The sequence below is a fragment of the Oncorhynchus mykiss genome, chromosome 20 (assembly GCF_013265735.2).
Source record: "Oncorhynchus mykiss isolate Arlee chromosome 20, USDA_OmykA_1.1, whole genome shotgun sequence".
Lineage (NCBI taxonomy): Eukaryota > Metazoa > Chordata > Actinopteri > Salmoniformes > Salmonidae > Oncorhynchus > Oncorhynchus mykiss.
This window is the reverse complement of record NC_048584.1, coordinates 43,786,533-43,812,650: the sequence shown is the minus strand read 5'-3', so window position 1 is coordinate 43,812,650 and position 26,118 is coordinate 43,786,533. Positions and strand designations below refer to the sequence as shown.

Sequence of the window (26,118 nt, the reverse complement as noted above, 5' to 3'; positions counted from 1 at the left end):
ACCCTACTCACACACACACACCAACCCTACTCACACACACACACCAACCCTACTCACACACACACACCAACCCTGCTCACACACACACACCAACCCTACTCACACACACACACCAACCCTACTCACACACACACCAACCCTACTCACACACACACCAACCCTACTCACACACACACCAACCCTACTCACACACACACCAACCCTACACATACACACCAACCCTACACATACACACCAACCTTGCTGTGGCACCAGGCACACGCAATTCTCTCACTCACTCACTCACTCACTCACTCGCACGCACACGAGCGGAACTCCAACCCCAAGCAGAAACTCCAGCCTCAAATGAGACTCTCGTGATCAATAAACATCCTTACGCCTTTCACTTGTGTGGAGTACCATCTAATACACACACACACACACACACACACACACACACACACACACACACACACACACACACACACACACCCCTCCTCCTGTGGGCCTCTGTGCCAGCGAAAGGTGGATCGGAGTGCGGGAGAGCGCGGCATATTTGTGACACACAGAGTTAATGAACCCTCGCCGTGTGTGGCAGAGTAATGGTTAATGAAGCCTTACCAGTCAGCATGTCAGTCCATCTGCTTTCATAAGCCCCATCAACACTACGGCCCTGGGGCACTGCCCAGCAACACACACCACCATAGGATCGGATTCAGTCTGTACTGTGTGTGTGTGTGTTACCTGCTAATATGTGGAGAGAGGTGGAGAAGGAGAGAGGAGAGGTGGAGCGAGAGATAAGATAAGAGGAGAGGTGGAGAGAGGAGAGGTGGAGAGAGGAGAGGTGGAGAGGGCGATGAGAGGAGAGGTGGAGAGAGGAGAGGTGGAGAGGAGAGGTGGAGAGAGGAGAGGTGGAGAGGGCGATAAGAGGAGAGGTGGAGAGAGGAGAGGTGGAGAGGAGAGGTGGAGAGGTGGAGAGAGGAGGAGAGGTGGAGCGAGAGAAGATGAGAGGAGAGGTGGAGAGAGGAGAGGAGGAGAGGTGGTTAGGGCGATAAGAGGAGAGGTGGAGAAGGAGATAAGAGGAGAGGTGGAGAGAAGTGAAGAAGGAGGATAAGAGGTGAGGTGGAGAGGGAGATAAGAGGAGAGGTGGAGAAGGAGAGGGAGATAAGAGGAGAGGTGTAGAAGGAGAGGGAGATAAGAGGAGAGGTGGAGAAGGAGAGGGAGATAAGAGGAGAGGTGGAGAAGGAGATAAGAGGAGAGGTGGAGAAGGAGAGGGAGATAAGAGGAGAGGTGGAGAAGGAGATAAGAGGAGAGGTGGAGAAGGAGATAAGAGGAGAGGTGGAGAGAGGGAGAAGGAGATAAGAGGAGAGGTGGAGATGGAGAGGGAGATGGGTGGAGAGGGAGATGGGTGGAGAGGGGAATAGGGAGAGAGGGAGAGGGGAGGTGTAAAGGGAGAGAGGGAGATGGTAGTGGGAGAGGAGAGGCGGAGAGTTGTGGGGGGAGAAAGGTGGAGAGGTCCACTATGTAGCCCATCTGTCCGGCAGCAGGTAAGAAGCTTGACAAGCGCCAGAGACCAACATCAACACACCGACTAATGCACATACACACACACACACACACACACACACACACAGACACACACCGTACGAATGCTGGCGATAACCTTGGTGTACTCCTGTCCAATCAGACAGACAGACAGACAGACAGACAGACAGACAGACAGACAGGGGATTGAGAAGCAACAGCTTGCTGATTGGCTGATTGGTACATCAGAGTGTGACCCGACCGTGACCGAAACAGGAAGCTCCACATCAGCCGTCAATTACACACACACACACACACACACACACACACACACACATACACACACACACACACACAGCCTGCTGAAGAAAATGTGTCAGCACCAGATTAAGACTTGTTGCCAAGGCATAGAGCGATCTAACACTATGTGCGTTTTAACTCTACTGCTGGGAGATTGACAGGAACAGCCTCGTGAAGACACGCCAGAATGAAGTCTATCTCTGTTCGATGGAGGGACAGGGGGAGGGAGGGAGGGAGGGAGGGGAGGGAGGGGGGAGGGAGGCGGAGATAAGGGGGGTGAGAGAGGGAGGGAGGGGGGGAGTGAGTGAGTGAGAATGAGACAGTGTTTTGAGTCTTGAGCTGGATGGTGTAGAGAGGTACTGCTGTGCTTTGGGCAGATGACAGAGGGTGGTAGCCTACTGCTCTACTGGAGAAACAAAAAACACACTAGATAGATGGGATGATGAAGAGATGGAAAGAAGAGAGGAGGAAGAGAGGAGGAAAAGAGGAGAAAGAGAGAAGGAAGAGAGGAGGAAGAGAGGAGGAAGAGAGGAGAAAGAGAGGAGGAAGAGAGGAGGAAGAGAGGAGGAAGAGAGGAGGAAGAGAGGGAGGGTGCATTTGAGAACGCGTGGAGAGGAGACTTGACTTGAATTCATAAAACCAAAAATACCAAGAGGTACACCAATCCATCACGAAAATGGTTCGCTCCTACAGACAGTGAGTCAGGTGGCCGTGACTTGGTGTATAAAGCAGGCAGACAGGCATCGAGGCATTCAGTTACTGTTGGATTGAACGTTAGAATGGGCAAAACAAGTGACCTAAGCAACTTTGAGCGCGATATGATCGTCGGTACCAGGCGCTCCGGTTCCAGTATCTCAAACGACCGGCCTCCTGGGATTTTCACGCACAACAGTGTCTAAGGGTTTACTGAGAATGGTGCGACAAACAGAAAACATCCAGTCAGTGGCAGTCCTGTGGGCGAAAACAGCTGGTTGATGAAAGAGGTCGAAGGAGAATGGCAAGAATCGTGAAAGGCTTACAGGCGCAAAAAACAGGCGCTAACAGGCGCGAACAGGCAACTATTACAGCAGACGACCACACCGGGTTCCACTCCTATCGGCTAAAAACAAGAAGAAGAAGCGGCCCCACTGGACACACCATCACTGAACAACTGAGGAGTGGAAAAACATTGCCTGGTCCGACGAATCCCGGTTCCCCTTGCGTCGTGCAGATAGGATGAGTCAGGGTTGGGCGTAAACAGCATGAGTCCATGGCCCCCATCCTGCCTGGTGTCTAAACGGTACTGGCTGGTGGTCAGGTAGTGTACTGGTGAGGGGGGGATGTTTTTCCTGACAGACGTTAGGTCCCTTGATACCGATTGAGCAACGTTTCAAAGGGGGGTCCATACCTGTACTAGATGGGTGTACCTAATAAACTGGCCTCTGAATGTTTTATTATATTAAACAGTATATTTTATTCACTGAGTGTATATACTCTTAAATATGCTCTCTGGCAGCAAAACAAATTACTTAATGTGGTTGTGGTTGTGATGTGGTTGTGATGTGGTTGTGGTGTTGTGGTGTTGTGGTTACAGTGTGGTTGTGGTTGTGGTTGTGATGTGGTTACAGTGTGGTTGTGGTTGTGGTTGTGATGTGGTTGTGGTTACAGTGTGGTTGTGGTTGTGGTTGTGATGTGGTTGTGGTTACAGTGTGGTTGTGGTGTTGTGGTGTTGTGGTTACAGTGTGGTTGTGGTTGTGGTTGTGGTTACAGTGTGGTTGTGGTTGTGGTTGTGATGTGGTTGTGGTTACAGTGTGGTTGTGGTGTTGTGGTGTTGTGGTTACAGTGTGGTTGTGGTTGTGGTTGTGATGTGGTTGTGGTTACAGTGTGGTTGTGGTTGTGGTTGTGATGTGGTTGTGGTTACAGTGTGGTTGTGGTGTTGTGGTGTTGTGGTTACAGTGTGGTTGTGGTTGTGGTTGTGATGTGGTTGTGGTTACAGTGTGGTTGTGGTTGTGGTTGTGATGTGGTTGTGGTTACAGTGTGGTTGTGGTTGTGGTTGTGATGTGGTTGTGGTTACAGTGTGGTTGTGGTTGTGGTGTGGTTGTGGTTACAGTGTGGTTGTGGTTGTGGTTGTGATGTGGTTGTGGTTACAGTGTGGTTGTGGTTGTGGTGTGGTTGTGGTTACAGTGTGGTTGTGGTGTGGTTGTGGTTGTGATGTGGTTGTGGTTACAGTGTGGTTGTGGTTGTGATGTGGTTGTGATGTGGTTGTGGTTGTGATGTGGTTGTGGTTGTGATGTGGTTGTGGTTGTGATGTGGTTGTGATGTGGTTGTGGTTACAGTGTGGTTGTGGTTGTGGTGTGGTTGTGGTTGTGATGTGGTTGTGGTTGTGATGTGGTTGTGGTTGTGATGTGGTTGTGATGTGGTTGTGGTTGTGATGTGGTTGTGATGTGGTTGTGGTTGTGATGTGGATGTGGTTGTGATGTGGTTGTGATGTGGTTGTGGTTGTGATGTGGTTGTGGTTGTGATGTGGTTGTGATGTGGTTGTGGTTGTGATGTGGTTGTGATGTGGTTGTGGTTGTGATGTGGATGTGGTTGTGATGTGGTTGTGATGTGGTTGTGGTTGTGATGTGGTTGTGGTTGTGATGTGGTTGTGGTTGTGATGTGGTTGTGGTTACAGTGTGGTTGTGGTTGTGATGTGGTTGTGATATGGGTGTGGTTGTGGTTGTGATGTGGTTTGGGTGTTGTGGTTGTGGTTACAGTGTGATTGTGGTGTGGTTGTGATGTGGTTGTGATGTGGGTGTGGTTGTGGTTGTGATGTGGTTGTGGTGTTGTGGTTGTGGTTACAGTGTGGTTGTGGTGTGTTTGTGGTTGTGATGTGGTTGTGGTGTTGTGGTGTTGTGGTTGTGGTTACAGTGTGGTTGTTGTGGTTGTGGTTATAGTGTGGTTGTGGTGTTGTGGTTGTGGTGTGGTTGTGGTTACAGTGTGGTTGTGGTGTTGTGGGTGTGGTTGTGATGTGGTTGTGGTGTTGTGGTTGTGGTGTTGTGGTTACAGTGTGGTTGTGGTGTTGTGGTTGTGATGTGGTTGTGGTGTTGTGGTTGTGGTTACAGTGTGGTTGTGGTGTTGTGGTTGTGATGTGGTTGTGGTTACAGTGTGGATGTGGTTGTGGTGGTGTGGTTACAGTATGTTTGTGGTTACAGTGTGGTGGTGTGGTTGTGTGGTTGTGGTGTGGTTGCAGTGTTGTGTGGTTGTGGTGTGGTTTTTGTGTGGTTGTGGTGGTGTGGTTACAGTGTGGTTGTGGTTACAGTGTGGTTGCTGTGTTGTGTGGTTGTGTGGTTGTGGTTGTGGTTGTGGGTGTGGTTGTGTGGTTGTGGTGTAGTTGTGTGGTTGTGGGTGTGGTTGTGGGTGTGGTTGTGGTGTGGTTGTGGTGTGGTTGTGGTTGTGGTGTGCTGTCATGTTGTTCTGCTGATTAACATGCCCAAGTATTAATAAATAACACATATTATTTTAATTGAATTGAGATTCCAACAACATCCACGTATGAAACCCAGTCTACAGGATAATGTTACGAAACCCAGTCTACAGGATAATGTTATGAAACCCAGTCTACAGGATAATGCTATGAAACCCAGTCTACAGGATAATGTTACGAAACCCAGTCTACAGGATAATGCTATGAAACCCAGTCTACAGGATAATGCTATGAAACCCAGTCTACAGGATAATGCTATGAAACCCAGTCTACAGGATAATGTTATGAAACCCAGTCTACAGGATAATGTTACGAAACCCAGTCTACAGGATAATGTTATGAATCCCAGTCTACAGGATAATGCTATGAAACCCAGTCTACAGGATAATGTTATGAAACCCAGTCTACAGGATGTTATGAAACCCAGTCTACAGGATAATGCTATGAAACCCAGTCTACAGGATAATGCTATGAAACCCAGTCTACAGGATAATGTTATGAAACCCAGTCTACAGGATAATGTTACGAAACCCAGTCTACAGGATAATGTTATGAAACCCAGTCTACAGGATAATGTTACGAAACCCAGTCTACAGGATAATGTTATGAATCCCAGTCTACAGGATAATGCTATGAAACCCAGTCTACAGGATAATGTTATGAAACCCAGTCTACAGGATGTTATGAAACCCAGTCTACAGGATAATGCTATGAAACCCAGTCTACAGGATAATGTTATGAAACCCAGTCTACAGGATAATGCTATGAAACCCAGTCTACAGGATAATGCTATGAAACCCAGTCTACAGGATAATGTTATGAAACCCAGTCTACAGGATAATGTTACGAAACCCAGTCTACAGGATAATGTTATGAATCCCAGTCTACAGGATAATGCTATGAAACCCAGTCTACAGGATAATGTTATGAAACCCAGTCTACAGGATGTTATGAAACCCAGTCTACAGGATAATGCTATGAAACCCAGTCTACAGGATAATGCTATGAAACCCAGTCTACAGGATAATGCTATGAAACCCAGTCTACAGGATAATGCTATGAAACCCAGCCTACAGGATAATGTTATGAAACCCAGCCTACAGGATAATGTTATGAAACCCAGTCTACAGGATAATGCTATGAAACCGAGTCTACAGGATAATGCTATGAAACCCAGTCTACAGGATAATGCTATGAAACCCAGTCTACAGGATAATGCTATGAAACCCAGTCTACAGGATAATGCTATGAAACCCAGTCTACAGGATGTTATGAAACCCAGTCTACATGATAATGCTAAGAAACCCAGTCTACAGAATAATGTTACGAAACCCAGTCTACAGGATAATGTTATGAAACCCAGTCTACAAGATAATGTTACGAATCCCAGTCTACAGGATAATGTTATGAAACCCAGTCTACAGGATAATGTTACGAAACCCAGTCAATAGGATAATGTTATGAAACCCAGTCTACAAGATAATGTTACGAAACCCAGTCTACAGGATAATGTTATGAAACCCAGTCTACAGGATAATGCTATGAAACCCAGTCTACAGGATAATGCTATGAAACCCAGCCTACAGGATAATGTTAAAAAACCCAGTCTACAGGATAATGTTACGAATCCCAGTCTACAGGATAATGTTATGAAACCCAGTCTACAGGATAATGTTATGAAACCCAGTCTACAGGATAATGTAAACCGAAAGGTTGCACAACTGATGTCGAAGAAAGTCTTATCTGACTTCACATATTGTGCTGCTTTAAAACCACTCTAAGAACTACAGTCCTCCACTGTTATTAACTAACCTGAATAAACCCCTCTATAGTCTGTTATTAACTAACCTGAATAAACCCCTCTATAGTCTGTTATTAACTAACCTGAATAAACCCCTCTATAGTCTGTTATTAACTAACCTGAATAAACCCCTCTATACAACTATAGTCTGTTATTAACTAACCTGAATAAACCCCTCTATAGTCTGTTATTAACTAACCTGAATAAACCCCTCTATAGTCTGTTATTAACTAACCTGAATAAACCCCTCTATAGTCTGTTATTAACTAACCTGAATAAACCCCTCTATAGTATGTTATTCACTAACCTGAATGATCCTGGGCATGGGAGATAAATAACCCTTATGATCCTGGGCATGATAGATAAATAACCCTAATGATCCTGGGCATGCGAGATAAATAACCCTAATGATCCTGAGCATGGGAGATAAATAACCCTGATGATCCTGGGCATGGGAGATAAATAACCCTAATGATCCTGAGCATGGGAGATAAATAACCCTAATGATCCTGAGCATGGGAGATAAATAACCCTAATGATCCTGAGCATGGGAGATAAATAACCCTAATGATCCTGGGCATGGGAGATAAATAACCCTGATGATCCTGAGCATGGGAGATAAATAACCCTAATGATCCTGGGCATGGGAAATTAATAACCCTAATGATCCTGGGCATGGGAGATGAATAACCCTAATGATCCTGGGCATGGGAGATAAATAACCCTAATGATCCTGGGCATGGGAGATAAATAACCCTAATGATCCTGGGCATGGGAGATAAATAACCCTAATGATCCTGGGCATGGGAGATAAATAACCCTGATGATCCTGAGCATGGGAGATAAATAACCCTAATGATCCTGGGCATGGGAGATAAATAACCCTAATGATCCTGGGCATGGGAGATAAATAACCCTAATGATCCTGGGCATGGGAAATAAATAACCCTAATGATCCTGGGCATGGGAGATAAATAAGCCTAATGATCCTGAGCATGGGAGATAAATAACCCTAATGATCCTGGGCATGGGAGATAAATAACCCTAATGATCCTGGGCATGGGAGATAAATAACCCTAATGATCCTGGGCATGGGAGATAAATAACCCTAATGATCCTGAGCATGGGATATAAATAACCCTAATGATCCTGAGCATGGGAGATAAATAACCCTAATGATCCTGAGCATGGGAGATAAATAACCCTAATGATCCTGAGCATGGGAGATAAATAACCCTGATGATTTTTGTGTGAACTCCGCTGCTGACCTTTGACGTTGACCTTTTTTGGCTTCAAATGTCGGTAAGCATTTCTCCACAACAGGTTATTCTGGTGTGTATGTGTGTGTGTTTGACATTCAGCAGTAGACAGCAGACACACACACTCATGCTGAAGTAGTATGTGTGTTCTGTTGTCCCCCAGACATAACTCCTCTATTCAGTCTCCTCACAATGGACCCCCCCCCCCCCCCCCCACAGTGTCTTTATTCCTGTCCCCTGTCAGCCCCACCCTCCTTCCCGTTTCACTGGGGGGGGGGGGGGGGGGGGGGGGGGGGGTGTGGAGCAAGTGAAATAGATCATAAACAAAGGTGTAAACAATAAACAATCAAAAAGGAACAGTAAACATTACACCCACACCCAGTTCCAAAAGAATAAAGATATTTCAAATGTCACATTATGTCTAATAATATATATATATATAGTGTTGTAACAAACGGGATGACAAATAAACAGATCAATATGGGTTGTATTTACAATGGTGTTTGTTCCTCACTGGTTGATCAATATGGGTTGTATTTACAATGTTGTTTGTTCCTCACTGGTTGATCAATATGGGTTGTATTTACAATGGTGTTTGTTCCTCACTGGTTGATCAATATGGGTTGTATTTACAATGGTGGTTGTTCCTCACTGGTTGATCAATATGGGTTGTATTTACAATGGTGGTTGTTCCTCACTGGTTGATCAATATGGGTTGTATTTACAATGGTGGTTGTTCCTCACTGGTTGATCAATATGGGTTGTATTTACAATGGTGGTTGTTCCTCACTGGTTGCCCTTTTTCCAGTGGTGTAAAGTACTTTAGTAGAAAATACTTTGAAGTACTACTTGAGTAGTTTTTTTGGTGTATCTCTACTTTACTTAACTGTTTATATGTTTTTGCCAACGTTTACTTTTACTTCAGTACATTCCTAAAGAAAATAATGTACTTTTTACTCCATATATTTTCCCTGACACTCAAAAGTACTCGTTACATTTTGACAGAAAAATATCTTTTTGGAGGCAGAAAATTAGAAAATAATTTATGTTGCTCTTGGTTACCTTATTAAACAAGATGCTCAATCCTTCTGTACCCTTAGAATCTTCACACTATCAGCATGAATGGAGGTACTGTTCCTGTTTATGTTCATTCCTGATTGACTCAGTGGCAGTGGTGTAAAGTACTAAGTATTTATTTATCAAACCTTTATTTAACCAGTCAGTTAAGAACAAATTCTTATTTTGCAATGACGGCCTATCACAGGCCAAAACCCGGACGATGTTGGGTCAACTGTGCGCCGCCCGGTGGGACTCCCAATCACTGCCGGTTGTGATACAGCCTGGATTCGAACCAGGGTGTCTGTAGTGACGCTTCTAGCACTGAGATGGAGTGCCTCAGACCGCTGTAAAAATACTTTAAAGTTACTCCTTAAGTCGTTTTTGGTGAATCTGTACTTTACTATTTATTATTATTTTGCCAATTTGTACTTTTACTTCACTACATTCCTAAAGAAAATGATGTACTTTTTACTCCGTACATTTTCCCCTTCTGATCTGGAGGACTCACAAAACAGAGAACATCCCTGGTCATCCCTACTGACTCTGATCTGGAGGACTCACTAAACAGAGAACATCCCTGGTCATCCCTACTGCCTCTGATCTGGAGGACTCACTAAACAGAGAACATCCCTGGTCATCCCTACTGCCTCTGATCTGGAAGACTCACTAAACAGAGAACATCCCTGGTCATCCCTACTGCCTCTGATCTGGAGGACTCACTAAACAGAGAACATCCCTGGTCATCCCTACTGCCTCTGATCTGGAGGACTCACTAAACAGAGAACATCCCTGGTCATCCCTACTGCCTCTGATCTGGAGGACTCACTAAACAGAGAACATCCCTGGTCATCCCTACTGCCTCTGATCTGGAGGACTCACTAAACATAGAACATCCCTGGTCATCCCTACTACCTCTGATCTGGAGGACTCACTAAACAGAGAACATCCCTGGTCATCCCCACTGCCTCTGATCTGGAGGACTCACTAAACAGAGAACATCCCTGGTCATCCCTACTGCCTCTGATCTGGAGGACTCACTAAACAGAGAACATCCCTGCCTCTGATCTGACAGACTCACTAAACAGAGAACATCCCTGGTCATCCCTACTGCCTCTGATCTGACAGACTCACTAAACAGAGAACATCCCTGGTCATCCCCACTGCCTCTGATCTGGAGGACTCACTAAACAGAGAACATCCCTGGTCATCCCTACTGCCTCTGATCTGGAGGACTCACTAAACAGAGAACATCCCTGGTCATCTCTACTGCCTCTGATCTGGAGGACTCACTAAACAGAGAACATCCCTGGTCATCCCTACTGCCTCTGATCTGGAGGACTCACTAAACAGAGAACATCCCTGGTCATCCCCACTGTCTCTGATCTGGAGGACTCACTAAACAGAGAACATCCCTGGTCATCCCTACTGCCTCTGATCTGGAGGACTCACTAAACAGAGAACATCCCTGGTCATCCCTACTGCCTCTGATCTGGAGGACTCACTAAACAGAGAACATCCCTGGTCATCCCTACTGCCTCTGATCTGGAGGACTCACTAAACAGAGAACATCCCTGGTCATCCCTACTGCCTCTGATCTGGAGGACTCACTAAACAGAGAACATCCCTGGTCACCCCTACTGCTTCTGATCTGGAGGACTCACTAAACAGAGAACATCCCTGGTCATCCCTACTGCCTCTGATCTGGAGGACTCACTAAACAGAAAACATCCCTGGTCATCCCTACTGCCTCTGATCTGGAGGACTCACTAAACAGAGAACATCCCTGGTCATCCCCACTGTCTCTGATCTGGAGGACTCACTAAACAGAGAACATCCCTGGTCATCCCTACTGCCTCTGATCTGGAGGACTCACTAAACAGATAACATCCCTGCCTCTGATCTGACAGACTCACTAAACAGAGAACATCCCTGGTCATCCCTACTGCCTCTGATCTGACAGACTCACTAAACAGAGAACATCCCTGGTCATCCCTACTACCTCTGATCTGGAGGACTCACTAAACAGATAACATCCCTGGTCATCCCTACTGCCTCTGATCTGGAGGACTCACTAAACAGAGAACATCCCTGGTCATCCCCACTGCCTCTGATCTGGAGGACTCACTAAACAGAGAACATCCTTGGTCATCCCTACTGCCTCTGATCTGGTGGACTCACTAAACAGAATTTCTTCCTTTGTAAATGGTGTCTGCGTGTTGGAGTGGGCCCCTGGCTATCCGTAAATTATTTTTTTTAAACAGAAAAGATGGTCATTGGTATATTGTTAGTTGGGTCTCCAAACTTCCTTTATCCTTTATATCACAGATCAGTGGCACAATGGGGGGGGGGGTTGATCTGGCTCTGGCATATTGACATTGGACGGGGGGTGGGGGTTGATCTGGCTCTGGCATATTGGCATTGGACGGGGGGTGGGGTAGAGCTGGCACAAACTCTGGGATTTTGTATACAACAGGTTCCATAATAGAAGGATGGTGCTGTGCATCATGGTAGTGTTGTTCCATTAGCGCAGCATGTCGGCTAATCAGCCGTGTATAAATATGTAAATATGTAATATAAATATGTACGTATATAAATATGTAAATATAAATAATTATAATATAAATATGTAAATATGTGATATAAATATGTAAATATAAATAATAATAATATAAATATGTAAATATGTGATAGAAATATGTAAATATAAATAATAATAATATAAATATGTAAATATGTGAACCTGGCTACATGTTTCACTTCATATGAACTTTTAATTTTAAAAGCTTCAATTCGCTATTCTGGTGATTAGAATTTAAAGCTGTGCATCTTCTTTGCTTATCCTTATCAGTCACAAAGAGAGTAAGGACAAGAAACGCAGCAGAGAGGAGTAGGCCAAGCGAGAGGTTTCACTCTCACAAAAAAAAAATCTGTCCCAAAAATAAAACCAATGATTTTCTATGGGCTTATTTTGGACCTAAACTAGTGGCCTGCCTTCCCGCCGTTGGGGACAACGACTCCCATTGGGCAGAGACATGAGCATCTCGTCATTATATACATATGTCCGGTTGTCAGATGTCACGGAGTGAGATTGCATGATGCTCGTGAATCTGTACATCCCATGTGTAACGTAAATGGTAACGATGAGGCTCCTCTTTGCTTGACAATATTCAAAACATATATAGCTGAATCGAAAATGTATTAATTTGCCCAAGTTGTTTTCTGGGACATTCATTTTACTTTATTTTGGAGTTTCACGTAGCCACGCGGACTCGTGGTCTCTTTACAGTGCGTTGATTAACAACTGGAACAGCAAGTGTTGACTATTTTATAGAAGATGTCGAACATCTTCTATAAAATACTGAATAAAGTAAATCGCCTATATCTCTTTGCCGTTCATAAATCATCTTGGTTATAGGTCCACGGTATCGGGACCAAAGGGTTTCCTTTCTATTTGTTTATTTTTACTGTCTGTGCCAGACAGTGACGCTACATTGAGTGACTCGCCAGTCAGTGTAGCCTACCGAATCGCGTCCGTTAGAGAGCCTTTCATTTGGCACCCTGATTTGCATAGGCTGATGATAGGTCTAGCCTTTTTGCCGATTATAGATGAAAACATTTTAGATGAAGATGTTGAATCATCACTGCAGGAACAATAGGTAGCGGAGAACCTCATTCTCATGTAAATATGATCATTATGACCCTCACGGAATCCAGGCATTGAAAACAGAATTCAACAATATTCAAAACATATATAGACCTTAGTAGGGAATCAACTGAATCGAAAATGTATTAATTTGCCCAAGTTTATCATAAAACATGAACAGAATGCATAATTAATTAATATTCCCTGCAATTCTCCGAAGAGGCAAGGAGGATGTCCTTGTCTGTGTGAATGCGGAAGTGTTATGTTCGAGAGACCACCTCAAGCAAGACCAAAACTGGACCAAGACCGGAGGCGGGGCAAGACCGAGTCAAGACCATGATTTGTAATTTTGGCAAAACATGTAATATGTACATGTAGGTAGGGATAAAGTGACTATGCACAGATAATAGGTCATAAGCGGTGAGGAGCAGCAGCATATGAAAAGGGAGTGGGAGGGCCTTGTGAATGTTGACCTGTTTAAAGGGATTACTCACATCGGACAAGGCGAGCATGATAACACAGTCATCTGGAACAGCTGGTGCTCTCATGCATGCTTCAGCGTTGCTTGCCTCGAAGCATAGAAGTCATTTAGCTCATCTGGCGTTACTAAGCAGCTCGCGGCTGGGCTTCCCTTTGCTCTAGACGATAACCAAAGCAACTAACACTGAATTCATACATTTTCAGTATTCTTTCTTTCTACATAATACCACAATACATTTTCCAATTAGGGAGGAAAACTCAATAAAGTTTTCAATAAATTTACTGTGTATTTAAGATGGAATCAGATGGCTGGGATGAGATGAAATGGCTGGGATGAGATGGGCTGGGATGAGATGAGATGGGCTGGGATGGAATGAGATGGGCTGGGATGAGATGAGATGGGCTGCGATGAGATGGGCTGGGATGAGATGGCTGGGATGAGATGAGATGGGCTGGGATGAGATGAGATGGGCTGGGATGGAATGAGATGGCTGGGATGAGATGGGCTGGGATGGAATGAGATGGGCTGGGATGAGATGGGCTGGGATGAGATGGGCTGGGATGAGATGGCTGGGATGAGATGGCTGGGATGAGATGAGATGGGCTGGGATGGAATGAGATGGCATGATGACGTGAGGGTTTTATCTAGGTTTGATAGAAGCTGGGATCACCTTGAGTTATTTCAACTAACACCTGTCATATAATCTCTCTCTCACTGTTTCTCTCTCTCTCTGTCTCTCTCTGTCTCTCTCTGTCTCTCTCCCTGTCTCTCTCTCTCTCTCTGTCTCTCTCTCACTCTGTCTCTCTCTCTCACTCTGTTTCTCTGTCTGTCTCTCTCTGTCTCTCTCACTGTTTCTCTCTCTCTCTCTCACTCTGTTTCTCTATCTGTCTCTCTCTCTCTCTCTCTCTCTCTGTCTCTATCTCTCTCCCTGTCTCTCTCTCTCTCTCTGTCTCTCTCTCTCTCTGTTTCTCTCTCTCTCTCTCTCACTCTGTCTCTCTCTCACTCTGTCTCTCTCTCACTGTCTCTCTCTCTCTCTGTCTCTCTCTCACTCTGTCTCTCTCTCTCTCTGTCTCTCTCTCACTCTGTCTCTCTCTCTCTCTGTCTCTCTCTCTCTCTGTCTCTCTCTCTCTCTGTCTCTCTCTCACTCTGTCTCTCTCTCACTCTGTCTCTCTCTCTCTCTGTCTCTCTCTCACTCTCTCTCTCTCTCTCTCTGTCTCTCTCTCACTCTGTCTCTCTCTCTCTCTGTCTCTCTCTCTCTCTGTCTCTCTCTCTCTCTGTCTCTCTCTCTATCCGTCTCTCTCTCTCTCTGTCTCTCTCTCTCTCTGTCTCTCTCTCTCTCTGTCTCTCTCTCTCTCTGTCTCTCTCTCACTCTGTCTCTCTCTCTCTCTGTCTCTCTCTCTCTCTGTCTCTCTCTCTCTCTGTCTCTCTCTCTCTGTCTCTTTCTCTCTCTATCTTTTTCTTTATACAGTAGTATAATATAAATTTTCACAGAATCTATTTTGCTCAGCCTTCAAATCTGGGTCAGTGGTCAGTCATTTTAATCAATTCTCTCAAACAGAGTGGTCCAGGCACCATGGACGTCTGTCAGTAGGTTTATCCTACACACACACACACACACACACACACACACACACACACACACACACACACACAACACACATCCAAACAGCAGGCAGGGCAGTGGGGAATGGACAGAGCAATAATAACACCAAATCTAATCTGAATTATGGCCTGAGGAGATTAGTTCAGAATAACCCCTAGAATATAAGGGGGGGGGGGGGGGGGGGGGGTTGGGGAAGGAAGGAAGGGGGCGAGAGAGGGGGGGGGAGAGCGGGAGAGAGAAGTGGGGTGGGGGAGAGAGGGGTAGAGAGGAAGGAAGGGGGCGAGAGAGGGGGGGAGAGAGCGGGAGAGAGAAGTGGGGTGGGGGAGAGAGGGGTAGAGAGGAAGGAAGGGGGCGAGAGAGGGGGGAGAGTGCGGGAGAGAGAAGTGGGGTGGGGGAGAGAGGGGTAGAGAGGAAGGAAGGGGGCGAGAGAGGGGGGGACAGAGGGGTAGAGAGGAAGGAAAGGGGGCGAGAGAGGGGGGAGAGAGCGGGAGAGAGAAGTGGGGTGGGGGAGAGAGGGGTAGAGAGGAAGGAAGGGGGCGAGAGAGGGGGGGATAGAGCGGGAGATGGAAGGAGAGAGCGGGGTAACGAGTGATAGTGACCTGGGGATATTTTGGTCTCTGTGTCCCGTACCCTCCTGTTTCCTAATGGGCCACATAACATGCTGCTTAGCCAAACAAAGGACAACGTAAGCATCATAGGAGGCGGCCAGGCCAGGCGTTGTGTTATTGCTCATATGAGGAGAAGGAGGCATGTTTGCATTGGAGTGGATCTGGGACTGGCCCTGTCAGTGTACATTTCTCCCTTCTCTCTGAGGGCCAGAAGAGTGTTCTCTCTCCTTCTCTTCTCTCTCTCTCTCCTTTTCTTCTCTCTCTCTCTCTCATTCTCTTCTCTCTCTCTCTCCTTCTCTTCTCTCTCTCTCTCCTTCTCTTCTCTCTCTCTCTCCTTCTCTTCTCTCTACCCCTTCTTCTCTCTCCCATTTTTTCTCTCCCATTTTCACTCTCCCTCTCTTCTCTCCCTCTCTTCTCTCCCTCTCTTCTCTCTCTCTCTCCTTCTCTTCTCTTTCTCTCCTTCTCTTCTCGCTCTCCCTTTCTTCTCTCTCCTTCTCTTCGCTCAGCCCTCTCTTCTCTCTCTCCCTCTCCCCTCTCTTTTCTCTCCCTCTTCTCTCTCTCTCTTCTCTCTCTCCCTCTCTCCTTCTCTCTCTCCTTCTCTTCTCTCTCTCTCTCTCCCTCTCTTCTCTCCTCTTCTCTTCTCTCTCTCTCTCTCTCTCCCTCTCTTCTCTCCTCTTCTCTTCTCTCTCTCTCCCTCTCTCCCTCTCTCCCTCTCTCCCTCTCTCCTCTCTCTCTCCCTCTCTTCTCTCCTCTTCTCTTCTCTCTCTCTCCCTCTCTCCCTCTCTCCCTCTCTCCCTCTCTCCTCTCTCTCTCCCTCTCTTCTCTCTCTCCCTCTCTTCTCTCCCTTGACTTTTCGATTTTTTCACCCCTCATTAATCTACACACAATACCTCATAATGACAAAGCAAAAACTGTTTTTTAGACATTTTTGCAAATGTATAATAAAAAAACAAAAATATTACATGAGTATTCAGACCCTTTACTCAGTACTTTGTTGAAGCGCCTTTGGCAGCGATAACAGCCTCGAGTCTTCTTGGCAAGCTACAAGCTTGGCACACCTTTATTTGGGGAGTTTCTCCCATTCCTCTCTGCAGATCCTCTCAAGTTCTGTCAGGTTACATGGGGAGTGTTGCTGCACAGCTATTTTCAGGTCTCCAGAGATGTTCGATCTGGTTCAAGTCCAGGTTCTGGCCACTCAAAGACATTTAAAACTTGTCCCGAAGCCACTCATTTTTTTTCTTGGCTGTGTGCTTTTGGGTCGTTGTTCCTGAGTTCCTGAGCGCTGGCAGGTTGCCATACCAGGCGGTGATGCAACTAGTCAGGATGCTCTCGATGGTGCAGCTGTAGAACCGTTTGAGGATCTGTGGATCATTAAGTCTTCTGTCATTGATCGAGGTGTGTGTCATCACTTTAGGGTGGACACTCCCCTGTCTCGAATCATTGGGAGACGATGTGAAACATGGCGCCGTTTACTGTTGTACTATACAACACTCTATTTCTTTGTATTTTACTTTTATCTTAACTTTTTGAATACCCAATTCTCTTTTTTTGAGTTAGCATTAAATATTGTACAGTCCCCTGTGCACAATAATCAGATATATTGTCTATATGTCTAACATTTGCTTGACGTTACAGAGGCAGATTATACAGGACAGATTATACACACTGTATGACCATCAGTTTGTAGACACCTACTTGTCGAACATCTCAAAATCATTTGGATTTGGTCTCCGCTTTTTGCCGTTATAACAGCCTCCACTCTTCTGGGAAGGCTTTCCACTAGATGTTGGAACATTGCTGCTATAATAGCCTCCACTCTTCTGGGAAGGCTTTCCACTAGATGTTGGAACATTGCTGCTATAACAGCCTCCACTCTTCTGGGAAGGCTTTCCACTAGATGTTGGAACATTGCTGCTATAACAGCCTCCACTCTTCTGGGGAGGCTTTCCACTAGATGTTGGAACATTACTGCTATACCAGCCTCCACTCTTCTGGGAAGGCTTTCCACTAGATGTTGGAACATTGCTGCTATAACAGCCTCCACTCTTCTGGGAAGGCTTTCCACTAGATGTTGGAACATTGCTGCTATAACAGCCTCCACTCTTCTGGGAAGGCTTTCCACTAGATGTTGGAACATTGCTGCTATAACAGCCTCCACTCTTCTGGGAAGGCTTTCCACTAGATGTTGGAACATTGCTGCTATAACAGCCTCCACTCTTCTGGGAAGGCTTTCCACTAGATGTTGGAAAATTGCTGCTATAACAGCCTCCACTCTTCTGGGGAGGCTTTCCACTAGATGTTGGAACATTACTGCTATACCAGCCTCCACTCATCTGGGAAGGCTTTCCACTAGATGTTGGAACATTGCTGCTATAACAGCCTCCACTCTTCTGGGAAGGCTTTCCACTAGATGTTGGAACATTGCTGCTATAACAGCCTCCACTCTTCTGGGAAGGCTTTCCACTAGATGTTGGAACATTGCTGCTATAACAGCCTCCACTCTTCTGGGAAGGCTTTCCACTAGATGTTGGAACATTGCTGCTATAACAGCCTCCACTCTTCTGGGAAGGCTTTCCAATAGATGTTGGAACTAGAGGTCGACCGAATAATTGGCATGGCCGATTCATTAGGATCAATTTCAAGTTTTCATAACAATCGGTAATCGGCATTTTTGGACGCCGATTATGGCCGATTACATTGCGATCCACGAGGAGACGGCGTGGCAGGCTGACTACCTGTTACTCCACGAGGAGACGGCGTGGCAGGCTGACTACCTGTTACTCCACGAGGAGACGGCGTGGCAGGCTGACTACCTGTTACTCCACGAGGAGACGGCGTGGCAGGCTGACTACCTGTTACTCCACGAGGAGACGGCGTGGCAGGCTGACTACCTGTTACTCCACGAGGAGACGGCGTGGCAGGCTGACTACCTGTTACTCCACGAGGAGACGGCGCGGCAGGCTGACTACCTGTTACTCCACGAGGAGACGGCGTGGCAGGCTGACTACCTGTTACTCCACGAGGAGACGGCGTGGCAGGCTGACTACCTGTTACTCCACGAGGAGACGGCGTGGCAGGCTGACCACCTGTTACTCCACGAGGAGACTGCGTGGCAGGCTGACTACCTGTTACTCCACGAGGAGACGGCGTGGCAGGCTGACTACCTGTTACTCCACGAGGAGACGGCGTGGCAGGCTGACTACCTGTTACTCCACGAGGAGACGGCGTGGCAGGCTGTCCCCCAATTTCTTCCACACCAATCTCGACAAACCATTTCTGTGTTGACCTCGCTTTGTGCACGGGGGGGGGGGGGGGGGGGGGGCATTGTCATGCTGAAACAGGAAAGGGCCTTCCCCCAAACACAGCACCTGTAGAGTCTTTAATGTAGACTTGACATATTGGGTAGTAACTCACAGCACCTGTAGAGTCTTTAATGTAAACTTGACATATTGGGTAGTAACTCACAGCACCTGTAGAGTCTTTAATGTAGACTTGACATATTGGGTAGTAACTCACAGCATCTTGACCCAAATAAGATGGCGCTGACAGACATGACAGCTCTGTTTCTAGTTCCAACAGACATGACAGCTCTGTTTCTAGTTCCAACAGACATGACAGCTCTGTTTCTAGTTCCAACAGACATGACAGCTCTGTTTCTAGTTCCAACAGACATGACAGCTCTGTTTCTAGTTCCAACAGACATGGCAGCTCTGTTTCTAGTTCCAACAGACATGACAGCTCTGTTTCTAGTTCCAACAGACATGACAGCTCTGTTTCTAGTTCCAACAGACATGGCAGCTCTACTTCTAGTTCCAACAGACATGACAGCTCTGCTTCTAGTTCCAACAGACATGACAGCTCTGTTTCTAGTTCCAACAGACATGACAGCTCTGTTTCTAGTTCCAACAGACATGACAGCTCTACTTCTAGTTCCGTCCTAATATTTATATATTTCTTAATTCCATTCTTTAACTTTTAGATGTGTATTGTTATGACTTATAACATCCACTAAATAAGTTTATGCAACCGATAAACAACATTTGATTTGACTAGTGGCCTACAGCAGCTGTAGAGATTTAATGTAGCCTTGACATCTTGACTCACACTGTGACTGCTACACACAAACACACACACACACACACACACACACACTCTTTGTTGGAAGTCAGTCGTGCTGAATTGATGGAGGATTATGGGAAATGATCTAATAGACTCTTGTGCTGGCTGGCTGTCATTGTGTTCATTCCCGAAGAGTTTGTGTGTGTGTGTGTGTGTGTGCGTGTGTGTGCGTGTGCGTGTGCGTGTGCGTGTGTGTGTTCGCAAGCTGCCATTGTGCTCTGTAACTGACCCAATTGACCCCAGTGATAAAGAGGTCAAGCGGTTTCAATTCTGATGATGATGTTCTCATACAGCGTACTCACACACACACACACACACACACTCCTGCTAACCCCAAGCCTGAAGACTACTGAACAATTAATCAAATGTCCACACAGACTATTTCCATGGGGACATGTTGTTGATGAATGATCTAATCAGACTGGTATCATCTACTTACTGACTGACTTTATATTGTCCCCATGGGGACATGTTGTTGCAGTGTCATGTACATATTTAAAATGACATTTAAATAACTAAACTAAATTGACAATACAACTTTCATAACAGTTACATATCAATTTTTAAAAAAAAGACTAGCCTGCTGACCTTACTGGGTCGATAGGAACATTTAACCCGAGCTATTTAGAAGGGATATCACTCCTGGCACAAATTATTGTCTAGTTGTGTTTTTCCTGCTGAGGGGTGCCCTATACCTGCGCCCAGAGGGGAGTAGTTCAAAGTCCATGTACAGGGGGTGACTTGGGTCGAAAATTATTTTGTGAGCTTTGGGGAGGGCCCTGACCTTAAAGATCTCATCCAGGCCTGTCTGTTTGACTCCCAGTACCTTGCAGAGGGCCCTGACCTTACAGATCTCATCCAGGCCTGTCTGTTCTGCTCTCTGGTGTGGCCACCAGCTGCATTAAGTACTGCAGTGCATCTCCTCCTCATGGACTGCACCAGATTTGACAGTTCTTGCTTCCACCAAGGCACCTGCAAGTTCCCAGACATTTCTGGGGGGAATTGCCCTAGCCCTCACCTCTGATCCAACAGGTCCCAGATGTGCTCAATGGGATTGAGATCTAGGCTCTTCGCTGGCCATGGCAGAACACTGACATTCCTGTCTGCAGGAAATCACGCACAGAACGAGCAATATGGCTGGTGGCATTGTCATGCTGGAGGGTCATGTCAGGATGAGCCTGCAGGAAGGGTACCACATGAGGGAGGAGGATGTCTTCCCTGTAATGCACAGCGTTGAGATTGCCTGCAATGACAACAAGCTCAGCCCGATGATGCTGTGACACACCGCCCCAGACCATGACGGACCCTCTACCTCCAAATCGATCCTGCTCCAGAGTACAGGCCTCAGTGTAAAGCTTATTCCTTCGACGATACCACGAATCTGACCATCACCCCCGGTGAGACAAAACCGTAAATCGTCAGTGCGGTGGGTGGGTTTGTGCCCATAGGCGACGTTGTTGCCGGTGATGTCTGGTGAGGACCTGCCTTACAACAGGCCTACAAGCCCTCAGTCCAGCCTCTCTCAGCCTATTGCGGACAGTCTGAGCATTGATGGAGGGATTGTGCGTTCCTGATGTAACTCAAACAGTTGTTGTTGCATCCTGTACCTGTCCCGCAGGTGTGATGTTCGGATGTAGTCTATTATGGTGGTGTTCTGCTCTCTCTTTCTGCCCCTACATCACTTTATCTCCCTCATCCCCCTCTCTCACTCTCATCTCCCTCTCTCCCTCCATCCCCCTCTCTCCCTCCATCCCCCTCTCTCCCTCCATCCCCCTCTCTCACTCTCATCCCCATCTCCCTCCATCCCCCTCTCTCCCTCATCCCTCTCTCATCCCCCTCTCCCTCCCTCATCCCTCTCTCTCTCCCTCATCCCTCTCTATCTCATCCCCTCTCTCCCTCCCTCATCCCTCTCTCTCTCATCCCCTCTCTCCCTCATCCCTCTCTCCTCCACCCCCCTCTCTCCCTCCATCCATCTATCTCCCGCCATCCCCCTCTCTCCCTCATCCCTCTCTCCCTCCATCCCTCTCTCCCTCATCCCTCTCTCCCTCCCTCCATCCCCCTCTCTCCCTCATCCCTCTCTCTCTCTCCCTCCATCCCCCTCTCTCCCAGTTCAGCTCTGATTCTCTCTCCCAGTCATATTTCCCTGGGCTGCAAGGACTCATCTTTAAACACTTCTCTCAATCCAATCCCAATTTCCCCCATCTCCCTCCAAGACAATATTTCTTTACCAATCTCTCTCCGTCCCTCCACCTCTCTCCTCCCAGTACGATGAGTGTCCTGACCTGCTCCCATTTACTCACTAAAAACCAGTTCCTCCTCTCCTTCTTCCGTCCTTCCCTCTACTCCTCCCTCCCTCCCTCTGTCCTCCCATTCTCTTTCCCTCCTTTCCTCCTTCAAGTTTTCGTTCTCTCCCTCCCTCGATCCATCCACACCTCCACTTCTCCTCCCTAACCCTCTGTCACACCCTGACCTTAGTATTCTTAGTTTTCTTTGTTATTTTGGTTAGGTCAGGGTGTGACATGGGTGATTTATGTGTTATTTGTTTTGTCTAGGGGTTTTGTATGTTTATGGGGGTGTTTTCCTATCTAGGTGTTTTTGTACGTTGCCTAGATTGGTTCTCAATTAGAGGCAGCTGTCTATCGTTGTCTCTGATTGGGAACCATATTTAGGCAGCCATATTCTGTGGGTATTTTGTGGGTGATTGTTCCTGTTCCAGTGTTCTAGTGATATTGTTCACGTTACGGGACTGTTTCGTCTTCGTTCATAGTTTAAGTTTCCTATTAAATATGGATAATCATCACGCTGCATTTTGGTCCTCCTCTCTTTCACCCGAAGACAACCGTCACACCTTCTCCCTCCCTCACTCACTCACTCACTCACTCACTCACTCACTCACTCACTCACTCACTCACTCACTCACTCACTCACTCCCTCCCTCCCTCCCTCCCTCCCTCCCTCCCTCACTCACTCACTCACTCACTCACTCACTCACTCACTCACTCACTCACTCACTCCCTGCCTCCCTGCCTCCCTCACTCCCTCCCTCCCTCCCTTCCTGACAGCTGCTTATAACTGTGATGGCATCATCACCGCACACCGCTACCTCCCACCACTCACAGCAAGCTATTCATCAATAATTTCTGTGTGAACTAACACTGACTCATTCACCAGCCCAGTGTCACTTCATAACAGCACTTGTTTCCTGTTAGGTTTGTTAGATATGTTTTGTTCCTGGTTGTTCTAGCTAGATGCTGTTGTTTTTTAAAATCTGGATGGAGATGTTTGTTCTAGGTGGTGAATATGAGGTGCAGTCTGTATGTTTGTGAAAGGGAGATGCAGAGACAGAAAGAGGGAGGGATGGAATGAGAGGGAGAATAATTAGCTCTAGTAAACCGAAGCACAGAACTACTTCCCATTCCAAGAGCCGATCGACAGGGTGAAGAGATAGATCTCTAACCCCCCCACCTCTTCAACTACCCCCCATCTCTTCAACTACCCCCCACCTTTTCAACTACCCCCCATCTCTTCAACTACCCCCCATCTCTTCAACTACCCCCTAGATCTTCAACTACCCCCCCACCTCTTCAACTACCCCCTAGATCTTCAACTACCCCCCACCTCTTCAACTACCCCCCACCTCGCTAACCCCCCCACCTATTCAACTACCCCCTACCTCTTCAACTACCCCCTAGATCTCTAACCCCCCCACCTCTTCAACTACCCCCTAGATCTTCAACTACTCCCCACCTCTTCAACTACCCCCTAGATCTTCAACTACCCCCTAGATCTCTAACCCCCCCACCTCTTCAACTACCCCCTAGATCTCTAACCCCCCCACCTCTTCAACTACCCCACATCTCTTCAACTACCCCCCATCTCTTCAACTACCCCCCATCTCTTCAACTACCTCTTCAACTACCCCCATCTCTTCAACTAACCCCTAGATCTCTAACCCCCCCCCCACCTCTTCAACTACCCCACATCTCTTCAACTACCCCCCATCTCTTCAACTACCCCCTATATCTCTACTACCCCCCACCTCTTCAACTACCCCCTATCTCTCTACTACCCCCATCTCTTCAACTACCCCCCATCTCTTCAACTACCCCCTATCTCTCTACTACCCCCCCATCTCTTCAACTACCCCCCATCTCTTCAACTACCCCCCACCTCTTCTACTTCATTACCACTCTCCTCAGCCCTTTCCGTCTCCCTGTTATCCTCTTTATCTATTACCCTCTATCTATTATCCTCTATTACCCTCTATCTATTATTCTCTATTACCCTCTATCTATTATCCTCTATTACCCTCTATCTATTATCCTCTATCTATTACCCTCTATCTATTATTCTCTATTACCCTCTATCTATTATTCTCTATTACCCTCCATCTATTACCCTCTATCTATTATCCTCTATATATTACCCTCTATGTATTATTCTCTATTACCCTCTATCTATTATTCTCTATATATTACCCTCTATCTATTACCCTCTATATATTACTCTCTATCTATTACCCTCTATCTATTACCCTCTATCTATTACCCTCTATCTATTACCCTCTATCTATTACCCTCTATTACCCTCTATCTATTACCCTCTATCTATTACCCTCTATCTATTATTCTCTATTACCCTCTATCTATTACCCTCTATCTATTACCCTCTATTACCCTCTATCTATTACCCTCTATCTATTACCCTCTATCTATTATTCTCTATTACCCTCTATCTATTATTCTCTATTACCCTCTATCTATTACCCTCTATATATTACCCTCTATCTATTACCCTCTATATATTACCCTCTATCTATTACCCTCTATCTATTACCCTCTATCTATTACCCTCTATTACCCTCTATCTATTACCCTCTATCTATTACCCTCTATCTATTACCCTCTATCTATGATCCTCTATCTATTACCCTCTATCTATTATTCTCTATTACCCTCTATCTATTACCCTCTATCTATTACCCTCTATTATCCTCTATCTATTACCCTCTATCTATTACCCTCTATCTATTATTCTCTATCTATTACCCTCTATCTATTATTCTCTATTACCCTCTATCTATTATCCTATATCTATGATCCTCTATCTATTACCCTCTATCTATTATCCTCTATCTATTACCCTCTATTACCCTCTATCTATTACCCTCTATTATCCTCTATCTATTACCCTCTATCTATTATCCTCTATTATCCTCTATCTATTACCCTCTATATATTACCCTCTATTATCCTCTATCTATTATCCTCTATTACCCTCTATCTATTACCCTCTATCTATTATTGTCTATTACCCTCTATCTATTATTCTCTATTACCCTCTATCTATTACCCTCTATCTATTACCCTCTATCTATTACCCTCTATCTATTACCCTCTATCTATTAGCCTCTATTGTCCTCTATCTATTACCCTCTATCTATTACCCTCTATCTATTGCCCTATATCTATTACCCTCTATCTATTACCCTCTATCTATTGCCCTCTATCTATTACCCTCTATCTATTACCCTCTATCTATTACCCTCTATCTATTACCCTCTATCTATTACCCTCTATCTATTATCCTCTATTACCCTCTATTATCCTCTATCTATTACCCTCTATTATCCTCTATCTATTATCCTCTATTATTCTCTATCTATTACCCTCTATTACCCTCTATCTATTTCCTCTATTATCCTCTATCTATTACCCTCTATCTATTATCCTCTATTACCCTCTATTATCCTCTATCTATTACCCTCTATTATCCTCTATCTATTATCCTCTATTATTCTCTATCTATTACCCTCTATTACCCTCTATCTATTTCCTCTATTATCCTCTATCTATTACCCTCTATTATCCTCTATCTATTACCCTCGATTATCCTCTATATATTATCCTCTATTATCCTCTATCTATTACCCTCTATCTATTAATCTCTATTACCCTATATCTATTACCCTCTATTATCCTCTATCTATTACCCTCTATCTATTATTGTCTATTACCCTCTATCTATTATTCTCTATTACCCTCTATCTATTACCCTCTATCTATGATCCTCTATCTATTACCCTCTATCTATTATTGTCTATTACCCTCTATCTATTATTCTCTATTACCCTCTATCTATTACCCTCTATCTATGATCCTCTATCTATTATTCTCTATCTATTATTCTCTATTACCCTCTATCTATTACCCTCTATCTATGATCCTCTATCTATTACCCTCTATTATCCTCTATCTATTACCCTCTATTATCCTCTATCTATTACCCTCTATCTAT

General features: G+C 45.7%; 2 protein-coding genes across 2 annotated transcripts in view; both read left to right on the top strand.

Moving 5' to 3' along the window:
• The first annotated feature begins 5,301 nt into the window (after positions 1–5,301).
• Positions 5,302–7,153, top strand: LOC118942076. Its single transcript, XM_036956407.1, has 2 exons — positions 5,302–5,604; positions 5,710–7,153. Exons 1-2 carry the CDS (start codon positions 5,317–5,319, stop codon positions 6,697–6,699), a joined length of 1,278 nt encoding a protein of 425 aa, XP_036812302.1. The 5' UTR covers positions 5,302–5,316; the 3' UTR covers positions 6,700–7,153.
• A 2,273-nt stretch (positions 7,154–9,426) lies between these two features.
• Positions 9,427–26,118, top strand: part of LOC110492809 (netrin receptor UNC5B-b-like) — a 173,224-nt gene continuing 156,532 nt past the window's right edge. The window contains exon 1 of the mRNA XM_036955571.1: positions 9,427–9,436. Within this exon, the coding sequence (XP_036811466.1) occupies positions 9,427–9,436 (10 nt within the window). The remainder of the gene's footprint in view (positions 9,437–26,118) is intronic.

Bases quoted from the DNA above. Each gene is read 5' to 3' on its own strand.
- LOC118942076 (XM_036956407.1), top strand. From the start codon at position 5,317: ATGAAACCCAGTCTACAGGATAATGTTACGAAACCCAGTCTACAGGAT. The intron at 5,605-5,709 runs GATAATGCTATG...CCCAGTCTACAG, and splicing joins TTATGAATCCCAGTCTACAG to GATAATGCTATGAAACCCAG.